The sequence below is a fragment of the Lactuca sativa genome, chromosome 5 (genome assembly GCF_002870075.4).
Source record: "Lactuca sativa cultivar Salinas chromosome 5, Lsat_Salinas_v11, whole genome shotgun sequence".
Lineage (NCBI taxonomy): Eukaryota > Viridiplantae > Streptophyta > Magnoliopsida > Asterales > Asteraceae > Lactuca > Lactuca sativa.
This window is the reverse complement of record NC_056627.2, coordinates 65,751,432-65,764,182: the sequence shown is the minus strand read 5'-3', so window position 1 is coordinate 65,764,182 and position 12,751 is coordinate 65,751,432. Positions and strand designations below refer to the sequence as shown.

Sequence of the window (12,751 nt, the reverse complement as noted above, 5' to 3'; positions counted from 1 at the left end):
AGAAGGGAGGTATTAGAATTCATCTCTAGGACCTCTTGGGAAGGCATGGACGAATTCATGAGCTTTAGGGGGTCTTTATATAGGTGTAGAGATAGGGTTTCAGTCATTATCCTTATCTAGTTGCTTGTCCACCAAGCAACCCATAAGATAATCCTTGAATCCTTATCATAGTCGAATTCTAAGGCCTTATCACCTTAAATTCGTCCAACCTATTAATAAGATAATCCTTACCTTATTTTGTAACTATCACATAATTACAATTCAGCCCCTCTAGTTTAATTAATTACATTTGATCACAAAATTAATTCTTAATTAATTATTGACCAATATTGATTAAACAAATAGGATTTCTCCTTTAATACATTATTCTTATAACATATTAATAAATCATAATAACCTCTCTCTCTATTTATTTCTCCAATCAAGTTACTTTGGTGAAGGCAACCCAAAAGGACCATGCACCATCGGGTCAAGTACATACCAAAATAGTTATGGGCTTAGACACTAATCCAACAGTTGTCCCCTTGCTTAAAATTAAAACCCTAATACCAGCTAGTTCTATCTGTTGCAAAACAACAAACACATTTTAACGGTCTCATTCCCCCCATTTTTAACCTCAAGGTATGAAAAATCCACCACCATTGTCCTAGCTTTGATTTTTCATGAACTTCCTTCAGACATAAGTTTTAATCGTTGGGAACTTGCCATTATCAGTAATGTAGAAAACATTATCAAACATATTAAATGTAAGAGATATAAGTTCAAGGAAGACCGGTCTACCTCGATTATTGGCAAGCACACATATAAAGAAAACATGGTCAACTGATTCCACCTCTGAATTACAGTAAGGACATAACAAATTTTGGAAAATACCCTTGATGTGGTATAATTATTCACCTTAATTAGAGAAAGGACATTCCAAACTGCCAGTCATTTTGAAAAATTAATGAACTATAATTATCTACCTGCAAGATAAAAGGTGAAAAACATAAGAATTAAAAGAAATCTTGTATTAGGCCCCTGCATAAATTCATTAGAGCTTACGATTATTGCAGTTCCTCCACCAAATAAGTTGAAGATTTGATGTCATGGGCCTGACATGAAACATATTACTATTAAAAAAAGTCATTAGATATCAATGATTCTACAAACAGATCAAAATATAGCAAAAACAAACAGATCAAAACATACGAAATACAAAATCTTAACATATGCCAAACAAAAAGACATCTTTTTATTTTTGTAAAACATACATTTGTAAGAAATTATGCTTGAAGAGCACATGTAGAACAAATGCATCTCACTTGTCAAGATCTTTTTCACGTACACACCTTTATTTGTTTTGAGGGCAAGGGTGTGAGGGTGACTCTGGTTGGTAACAACTAAACATCAAGCATATACAAACATTTTCATTATGCTTAACAGGATTGTACATGATGTTATAATAGGTATACCTCTTAATTTTCAAGAAATGGGCAATATCCTTAATAATATAGTAAAGATTATTGGATTTAACGTGAGATAAAATGTAAATTGGAAAATAGATTAAAACAACACAAACATTGATGGATTGTTTGGGATTACTTATTTTCAACTAACTTAATTTATTTTAGAAGAATATATATTAGTTTATGTGATATAAAACAAATTAAAAATAAAAACGTTTGGATGAACATATGTGATACCAAAACGTAGTAATGAGATAAACAATTTAACAAATTTTAGTTAAACATGTAAAATAAAAAAATAAATGACATTGGTAAAAAGGTAAGTGTTAATGACTTACAGAATTTTTTTATTAAAAAAAAACTTTATCTCATTTACACATTTAGTCATTCATGTTTTTTTTATACATATATAATCATTAAACTCATTTGTTGTAACATCCCAAAAATACAGGCCAAAAATTTCGTTTTCAATTAAGTTATTACATAAAACCACCAGTATAAAAATGTTCATAATAATATCTCATATCAAAACCAGAGTGTCAATAATCAAAATATAGAATCATAAACCCATATTAGAGTGTAATCCCAAGGATCCCGTTTGCGGAAAACTTGGTGTGATGCGCTGCGATCAAGCCGGCTCCTTCCCTTTGAAACGAGGTACCTGAAACCAAAACTAAAACCGTAAGCACAAAGCTTAGTGAGTTCCCCCATCATACCACATACCAAACACATACGTACTGTTAGGCAATTCTGGGATGTTTGACCTACCCATGCCAAGCCATTCTGGGGTGCTGACTTACCTATGTCAAGCCATTCTTGGGTGCTGACCTACCCATGTCAACCCATTGAGGGGTGCTGAACTACCCATGCCAAACTGTTCTGGGGTGCCGACTACCCTCCGGTCTATCTCAACCGGAAACGGGGACTATTTCACCCCTACCTCTATCATACAATAACAAAATATAATCATACAGTCAGGCATATATAGGGTACTGACCTACCCTTCGGTCCTAACGATCGAATCAGGGAAAAGTTATTCCCTGCTACTACTATTAACACACATATCATATCACATAAGCATATCTCATAAGCATATCACATAAGCATATCTCATAAGCATATCACATAAGCATGTCTCATAAGCATATCACATAAGCATATCTCATAAGCATATCACATAAGCATGTCTCATAAGCATATCACATAAGCATGTCTCATAAGCATATCACATAAGCATACCAAGATAATTATCACAAAGACAATTATCTACCAACTACTCCTGTTGGTGGGCCGACATTGTGGCCTTAGATCCACCCCTACTGGAAGGTAACTCACCTCACACTGCTGAAGTCCCGCAGACTCAACCCCACATTGCTAAAGTCCCACAGACTCAACCCCAGGTGCTGGTTGACAGATTCCTGAACTGTCAACACCAAAATAACACCCAATTAATAATTGGGTCCCAACACATAACCATAAATACATACTTGGATAATTACTACATTATCCCTAACTTAGCATTATTCAAGCCCAAGGCCCAATCCATAGGCCCAAAGTCAACTATGAATCAAAGCGCAACATATGGCCCAATTTTCCAAATTGGGCCCAAACCTTTGCATGGTCTCATTCTAAGGCCCAACCAAAAGTCCAGTCCATCATTTGGTATTTTTATTGGCCCAATATCTCATAATCACAAAGGCCCAAACTATGGCCCAATTTTCCAAATTGGGCTCAAACCCTCATATGGGTCTTATCCTAAGCTCATCAACATATTCTAGTCCATAAGATTATTCTTGGATGGCCTATTAATAATCCAATTACCAAAGCCCAATGGAAAGGCCCAACTCAAGGCCCAAGTGATATTAGGGTTTCACATAAAATGACGATTAGGGTTAAGTGTTTCTCACTTAACCCATTAAGGACTTAATCCATTAATTCCATCACTCTTCTAAATAACTCATATGGTGTGATTGGGGTTAATACACAATTCCATTCTAATGGCCCAAATGTGGGTCCCGATAAGTCCAAGCCCATAAATCCAATATTAAGGTTTTCTAAACCCTAATTAGGGTTTCTAATCCCATCTTAGCCCAATAGGCCCAAAACCAAGTCCTTAAGCCTATTAGGGTGTTCCTTAAGTCAATTAGGGTTTATTACACCTATTAGTCACATGTTTGGGCTTTTGGGTCCATTACGACTTCATTGGGCCCATTAGGGTTTCATAGGCCCATTAGGGTTTTAGTCCATTGTCCAAACATCCAATAAGCAATCCCAACACAACTAAGCACACCGCCACCCGACATGGCGGCCGGTGGCGGCAACCACCACCCTACGGTAGTGGTTTGAGTTTTCTTTTTATTATACTAATCTTTAATTACATTTTACAATGCTTAGCTCAAAATAAAACATCAAAAAGAAAATGCACAAACAACCACCTTGTGGTGGCCGACGATGGCAAATGGCGACAGCTACCACCTCATGGTGTTAGTAGTGGGGTCTTTCTTTGGGTCTCCGGCCAAGAAACACTTCTGTAGCCTCAAACCATCACAAAACATGGGCACAAACACCATAACATTCCCCTAGCCACCTTTCACGGTGGTTAGTGGTGGTAGAAGATCTTTCCCGGCAACAGCCACCATGGTTGGCTGCCATGGTGGTCTTCTAGTGTTTTCCAGCCTACCCTTTAGCCACACACTCCAGCGGTGATGACTAAAACACGCACCACATTGGCTGAGGTACAAAAACACACACGAAGCACACACAGCAGCCCCGTCGGGGTGGTAAACAACGGAATAGCAGCGGCTAATGATGGCAGCCACCATGGTTGGCGGCCATGGTGGTTCTTCTTAGTTACCGGCCAACAAACACCCTTAACGAATAAGAATCATAGCAGAGCACACACATACGCACGACTCACACTCTAAGATGTATACGACGGCCTCCCTCGGAGTGGTGGGTGTTGACCGGAGTAGCGGAAAGAGTTCTGTGAGTGGAGGCAACAACCAAAACACGGCGAGACATCGGCCAAGAGCAGCGGTGGCGCAACAGCGGAATGAAACGGAGACGTAGGAGGTTGGCAACCTAAATAGTGACCAGCAGCAGCACGATCCTTGATCTCCCGACCAACCCGCATCTGCTCGTGGCTCCTCGTCTTCAACGGCGGCGATGATCGAACTTGACCTTACAACGGCGGCTAGAGGTTGAAGGTGAAGAGGGGTGGCGGCTGGAAGGTCCAAGCATGGCGGCTGCTTCTTTTGCTTAGAGTTAGGGTTTCTCGGTGGAAGGTTAAGGGTTATATACCCGAACCCTAATCTTTTTCCCCATAATGACACATTTACCCCTAGTTCTCCTTTTCCTTCAATTTAAATCCTTAATTTACCAATTAAACCCTCGCTCCCATAATTCTTTTCATAATAAGTCCGTTAGTTACCAAACAGCTCCTTAACTCTCAAAATCTCTTCAAATTAAGCCCCAATAATTACCATTTAGTCCCTACCTTCCATAATACTTGCAAATTAAATCCGGATTTTACAGTTTTAACCCCCATCTTCTATAATTATGACTTTTAACTCCTTGAAACTAACGCCTTGCTCACTTATTATTGATTTTAGGGCTTCTATACATTTGTTTATTTATTTTATAAATGGGGTGTTATATTTGCTATGTTCACAAATTAACATTATGACCGACTATTATAAGTTTAGTTGGTCTTCGGTATCCTTGGTAGCTCCAACGAGACTCCAATTATCTTCCCTGGTTAAACATGATTTTTGAGGCGATCTAAGTTCTTCAATGACATATTTTTCAGATTTTTTCTCCCTCTCTTCTCTTTTCCCTATTCTCCGCAATGTGGGTTTCTTTCTTCTCTCAAGAGCATAAAGACAGAAACGATTTCTAGGTTTTTTTCTTCTCTCTTCGTCCAATGTGTTCGACACACAAAAACAATTTTTAGGTTTCTTTCTTTCTTCTCTCAGGAAAATCAACATATAAATTAAGGTTTGTTCTTTGAGTTTGGGTCGATTTTTGGGAGAAATAGATTATTTGGGTTTGGTTTTAGGTTTTCTAAAATGAATTGATTCTTCAAACACCTCATTTTTATGTGTTTATGGTTTTACGAGTTAGTCATTCAAACATTTGAACACACATACAAGTATGACGATCTTTTTATGGGTATAATTTTTGGTCGATTTTTGGGTGTGTTTATGAACAACTCTGAAAATCGAGAATGTATATATGTTTATGAGTAAAAATATATCTATTAACTTGTCGTTCCCTTGTCGTTTTGTTATGGATGTGCCTAGTTTAACATTCTTTGCAAATACAAATAAATTATCTACATTAATATATACATCATTAACCAACCATCGTTCCAACATGACATTGGGACTGACCATGGGGATGTGTCGGATGTGCAATCGCACATGGCCCGTTTTGTCCAGTGACCCGATTTATTTTACTTAAATCAGTATTTGTGATGGATGAATGACAAAACAATCTTATATATATATATATATATATATATATATATATATATATATATATATATATATATATATATATATATATATTCAAAATAGTAGCCCCAGTATTTAATACTTGCATTACTCCAAAAAGACATTAATTTGTTTATCCTATAAGCCTCAATACTTATTGTATTTAGTCGTTTACCTTTCCGCCTTAGCGATCACCAATTAATTGATCATATATGAATGTTTCTCTTCGACAATCAATCAAGCAAAATTGTTCATTTTAGGGGAGTCATATGATTTATATAATTATATAAGATTATTTATTGTACTATTGTTCTTTTGTTTTGATTATTTTTATAACAATTATTGACTTATCATATTATTAATAAATTTTACTTATATATAAAAAAAATCTAAGATTCATTTTTATTTTTCACACAACAAATTCAAAATCAATAGACCGGTTTTGCATGATATCTATTAACTTAAGGGGCATGGCATGCAACCATACATGATAGAGGGTCAAAATTCATTTTAAATAAAGATTGAGGGCTATTTTTAGAATTTTACAAAAAGCACATATAAAAAAATAGGGTAGACCAAAGCCAAGACAAAGGATGAGTAGGAGTAGTAGACAGTAGTCTTCTCATTATCCCCACTTATCATCACACTTCCTTTCGACCTCATTTCCTCCTCATCCTACTTGTCTTTTCTTTTTGCTAAATACTCAAAGGTTGCATGGTTTCCATACCTTCTTGATTCTTTTTTATTTTCTCAGTGGGTATTGATTCTTTACATAATATTGTCCTATAAGATCAAATTTTCAAAAAGTTTGGATCTTTTTTGTGGGTTTGTGTTTGCGACATCAATGATTTGAGGGTTTTTGGGAGATGGGAAAGAAGAAGATGCCAATGAAAACAAAAGAACTATCGTTAGCCATGGCAGAATCATCATCAGTAATTGGAGAGGTACAAGTGGAACAACAACAGGGACAACTTATTACCCCAAGAAAGAGAGGCAGGCCTAGGAAAATAGTGGATAAAAGTGAAGAAGATGATGAAGAAAGTTTGCAAGAAGAGATGGAGTTAAAGAAAGCAAAGTCAAATGAAGAGTTGGTCAAAAAAGAAGATAAAGAACCATCGTCTCCTACTACTACTACTATTGCTGCTAACAAGGATCAACCCAGAAGAAGCAGAAGAAAAAGCAAGCCAAGAAAAAGTTGCTAGAACTTTGTAAAATTCAAAATAATGAAAAAAAAGACTTCCCTTCAATTATTTTGTCAAAAGGAAGCTTGGGAATTGTAATTTAATTCTAATGTTTGATTTATGTTGACGAAGATTTCTGGTTTTTTCTTTAATGATTTTTTTTATAGTTTCATTATCATACTAAATTTATTAATTATTTATAAAGTTTTGAAAAGATATTAGTTGGTTACCCAACTTTATCCTACTCGATTCAACTTCAATTTAACTTGTAATTGGGATATCTTTGTCAAAACTAGTTAATAATGGGTACTGGTAGATGTAAATTATAGTTTTATTTGTGTTGAAATGTTAGATACCTCATACCTGTATTGGTAAGTTTTTGAAATTTGTAAAACACTAAACGTTTTCTTTAAATCGAGTAATTTTTTTAAAAGCTCATAAAAGATTTTGAATATTCCCTTAAAAAGTTAACATTATTGATTTGTAGTGAACTTATTTTCATGTGTTACATCCATTTATTTTGCCGCCTCTAATTTGAACATAATTTATAAGGAAGGTTGTAGAATTTTAAACCTCAAAATTTTCCTGATTAAAAGAAGAGAAATTAAATTATATAATTTAATTTCTCTTAAAAGAAACTTTAGGTGTTAAGATTTCTTAATTACGTAGGGATCCCATTAAATCCTTTTAAGTTGTATCGGCTATTATATAAGTCGTTATAGTTATTCATTTAAGGATCCACTTTGTTTATAATGAAGAATCATAATTAGGACTTAATGGGATCCCTAATGAATAATGATATACACCCTTTATATGTACTCTTGTATCTGTTTTCTCCTGCCTATCATCTTGTTAGGTTTGGATTTTTATATTATTATATCTTTGTCGTTCAAAAAAAAAATTGATATACAAGTTGGTTATGGTCCTCAATACACCAAGATTGACATCCCATCATTAGAAGTCGATATGTTTTTAGTTGAGAAAGATTGTCACACGTAAATGTTCGTTCATTGTCAAAGCTTTGTGTTTTTAATAATTAATATGATTAGTCGTTAAATTTACATAATTTAATCTTAATATATAGGAGAAAGAGAAAGCATGTTTTTCAAGAGAGGAGACAAAGATATTGACCAATCATAGAACAAGATGTATCTTGTCCCATGAATATCTAAAGCCTCGATTAGAAACATCAAAGTTGTAACCTTTTATATTTGATTTTTGGTGGATCATATTAGTTTTGTAGAATTTTTTTTTAAAATATATTTTTGAATATGTCTAGTATAAAATATGTGGTTGAAAAACAATAACACCATTACATGTTAAGTACTTGAAAATATTTGTAAGTTAATCCCATGAAAACTTAAAAACACAAGGTCGTTAATATATATTCTTTTGTCATGATGTGATGTCATTCATTCTTAAGATCGATGGTTCAAGTCTTATTGTAAACGGAATAATTTAGAAGTAATTTAGTATATATTTGTATTTGTCGTTAAAACAAAATTAAAGTTATCATTATTTATTTGATAAGAATATATAAAATATGGTTTTTACATAAACTACTCAAATTGGTGTTCATATGTTTCTTGCATTATCCTTGTTTGGATAAAGTTGCATAACAGGCTAGTGTTCATATATATTTAAAACGACTTTATTTGATTCATGCCCTTTTTAATTCGCACCACACCATAAGTTGACTATGACTTGCAAGTTGCAACGCATTATTTCTAGAATCATTACACCCGACCCCCTAATCTTTTAATCTATAACAAAAATAATCCTTTCCCAATTTTAGGTCACTCACCGTTCAACACCCAACTTCCTTTGTATAAACATCTCGCATTCTATATATTGCCTTCGATAGTTGAACTTCCTTGAGATGGGTCTAAAGAGGAACATTGACACTTAACCACACCTACCAGTGCAACAAGACGACTATCCCCTTCAGGCCACTAAAAAAGCGATATTTAATGCTTTGGTTCCCCAATACAATAACAACCCAAGATTAAGGCTAAATTAGTAGTATGTACGATCTCATTACATACAAAGTGAGAATCGTGGGAAATATATTGTGGTCATGTACCAAAATAAACAAGAAAATACAAACGTTGAGGCATGTGTATAACACAATACCCTTAAAACAATTTTGTCGGTTACCGGGTGTTTGTTTCTTAGGATATAATAGCTTGAAGTGATTCTTTGAGATCACTCGAACTTATATTAGACCTGAATTTTACCTTGAAGTAGCAAAAATATGCAAGAAATGAGTAATAGATGAGAGATTTCTTTAGCATTTTTTTGGTGTCTCTAAAATGGGTTGTAGAGAGGTTGTATTTATACAACAAACCATAACTAACAATACTATTAAGTCGACGTTAAAACAAAATTCGTAACCGACATTATATTTAATATTGTTCTTGATTACGAACTTTAACCGAAAATTAAACATCAAATTTTGATTACACACCATTCAACCGCTCAACTTTTGTGTTTCGTTTCAATTCACCATATTTTTTCCAACAATCTCCCCTATGAATGGAAATTGATCAAACATTTTCAAGCTACCTAGATAGCAGTTGAATCATTCATAGGATACGTAAGTGCTACCCTTTAAACTTTCACTTTAAGATGCATATTTATTTTACTAGAGGACCAACAGATTCGATGTCCTTGAATTGTTCTGTTGTTTGTGTAAATAATCAACTCTCACATGATTCTCCATGACCTAGTTAGGTTCTTATTTATGTGTCTGTTATGCTCTTATACACTTGCAAAGTTCTGTAAGAGCTCTTAGGAATGTGTCCATACAATTCCTTTTGAAGCGACCTCACTTCTCTCTCACACATGTGACTTCATAATGATCACTAAAAGCTAATTCGTGATGAATTTCAAATTATCATCCACAATTTTAAGCTTAATCTATATCATTGTTTGTTTTAAGAATGAGTTGTGGTTGACCCTCATTGTAAATTGAAAATGTTAAATGTAAGTAGGTTGTCTCATTGAACCTAGACATCTTCGGTCGTCAACTAGGTGGATTTTCATTTGCAATAACTTATTCATGCATGGGTTTTAATCTTATTCCTCATAACGACGTCTCAGTTCAAGCATGTCGTTAACGGATCCACAGTCGTATTTTGACTTTATATAGTCATTAAGAAGTACCCGATGTTGGTCGATTTTTTTAATATTATAGGAAATATATTGTGGTAAAGTATGAAAATAAACAAGAAATTACAAACATTGAGGCATGTGTTTAGCATAGTGTCTTAAAAACAAATTTGTCTGTTACTACGTTTTTGTTTCCTAGGATACATCAACTTGAAGTGGTTCTATGAGACCACCCGAACTTATGTTAGGTCTGGATTTTACCTTGAAGTAGAAAAAAAACGCAAGAAATAAGTAGAAGATGAGAGGTTTCTTTAGCATTTTTAGTGTCTCTGAAATGGGTTGTAAAGATGTTATATTTATACAACAAATCATAATCGATAAGACAATTAAGTCGACAGTAAAACACCAAACATAACTGACATTATATTTAATATTATTCTTAATTATGAATTGTAACCAAAAACTAAACATCATTTTTTGATTATACACCATTTAACCACTCAACTTTGGTGATTAGTTTCAATTCACCATTTTTTTCCAACATCAATATGCTTCGTATATTTGTGAAAAAAAACATTATAAGCATTAACATAAAGTGTCTTTTTTGTTGTTTATGTGATTTCATTCACACCCAAGCATGTCGGTCAAGGATCACAAATAGGGGCAGAGCCCCCCGTAAGGCAAAGTCACTGCTACAATGCACATCATGAAGTACAAACGAAAGTAGTTTAATAATTTGGTTTCACAATGTAACGTCCTGAAAATCATGACATAATTTTTTTTAGATTAATAAATCGTTAATACAGATTGTTCCTATAAAACCAGAGTAACCAATATTTAGAAAAACATCATTAAACCAGAGTAATTCACAGAATGCAAAAACATGTGGTGTGTGCTCTGCAATCATCCCGAGCTCTTCCATTTGAAAACCGAAGTACCTGAAACATAAATTGAAAACCGTAAGCATAAATCTTAGTGAGTTCCCTAAAATATCATACAACATACAACCACAGAGTAACAGGCAACATACATATGGTTGCAATGGGCTCCCCCCATGGTCTTTATATCGGATGTCATGGGTGTTGGAATAGGTGTCTAAGCCCATAACTATAATTGGTATGTACTTGATATGATAGTAGCACTGTCCATTTGGGTTGCCTTCACCATAACAACTTTACAAGATGACTTTTGGAGAGAGAGGTTATTTATGATTTATTAATATATTATAAGAATAATATATTAATTAGAAATCATATTATTTAATTAGTATTTATTCAGAGATTAATTTGGTATTAATTTTGGGATTAAAGGAACTGATTAAAAGTATAGGGACTGGTTTTGCAAATCATTGATAGTTGTAAACCGGGCTGATGGACTCCCTTGGAAAGGTTTGGACGAAATCTATAGGAGGCCCTACAGAAATCGTCCAAGGCCTTCTAGAAGGAGGGTTCATGGGTTGCTTGGAGCCTAAGCAAGGAATTAGGGTTTCCACCTGAAAACCCTAGCAGCCACAGCTATTTAAGGACTCCCCGACCTCCTATTTTCAGCCATTGCTTCAAAGAAGAAACCCTAGCTGAATTTTTCCCTCTCTCTCACTCATCATTTGCTTTTGGTGTTTGTGACTCCATTAGAGGTGCAAAACTTGGGGCACTAAAGCTTTCAAGAGTCAAGATCATCCGTAGAATCCTTGTTATTACGAGATAACAAGCAAGGTAAACATGCTAACCCTATTTTCATATTGAATTTCGAAATTGTATGCTAGTATTAGGGTTATTGATTTGGAAGTTCTATTTGTATGTATAACTAGAAAAAAAAACTTAGATCCTAAGCAATTAGGGTTGCATGATCACATATGATGTTGTTATGCTCAAAACCCAATAGTCATATCAGAGCCTAGGATTTATTTCTGTTATATTTGATGTAGTATTGGACTATCCAAATTGTTTGCAAACAAAAAATTGTTTTTTGTTTGCACAACTCGACGAGTTGACTCGTCTGTTAGCTGATTTTCCGATTTTTTAAATCTATTTTGGATTAGGATAATTACCATAACTTGTTTTTATCTCCATAAATTGATTTGACTTAATGGTAATTTGATTTCCTTATCAAAATAGATGAATTTGGTCAAATTTTAAGATAATGTCTAATTATATGATTAATTATTTATTTAAAATTTGAACTAGTAATTTTGAAAAGTTTCAAATTGCACCCTTGAAGTCTTGGAATTTAAAATTTAATTAAAAGGTTAATTTTGAAATATTAAATTCTAAAACCCTAGTATTTTAAAAGTCTAAAATACACCCTTATACTATTATAACATTAAAAGTTTAATTTATGTATGTGTATAAGATGAGTCAGTCTTATCGTTAGTTGGCATCATTCACGAAGCCGATCTATAAGGGGGTATAAGGAAACTGCCTATAAAATGAAGGTTGAATGGGTGTCCACTCTCACCCACCGCTTCCTTGATTGGTGGAGGGTCGTTAGCCGAACTGGTAGGATATGACATTAATTCTCT

General features: G+C 34.2%; 1 protein-coding gene across 1 annotated transcript; it reads left to right on the top strand.

Moving 5' to 3' along the window:
- Positions 1-6,531: 6,531 nt before the first annotated feature.
- On the top strand, positions 6,532-7,274 carry LOC111910602 (uncharacterized). Its single transcript, XM_023906431.3, has one exon. The coding sequence runs from the start codon at positions 6,808-6,810 to the stop codon at positions 7,141-7,143; it is 336 nt and encodes a 111-aa protein (XP_023762199.1). The 5' UTR covers positions 6,532-6,807; the 3' UTR covers positions 7,144-7,274.
- Positions 7,275-12,751: the final 5,477 nt, after the last annotated feature.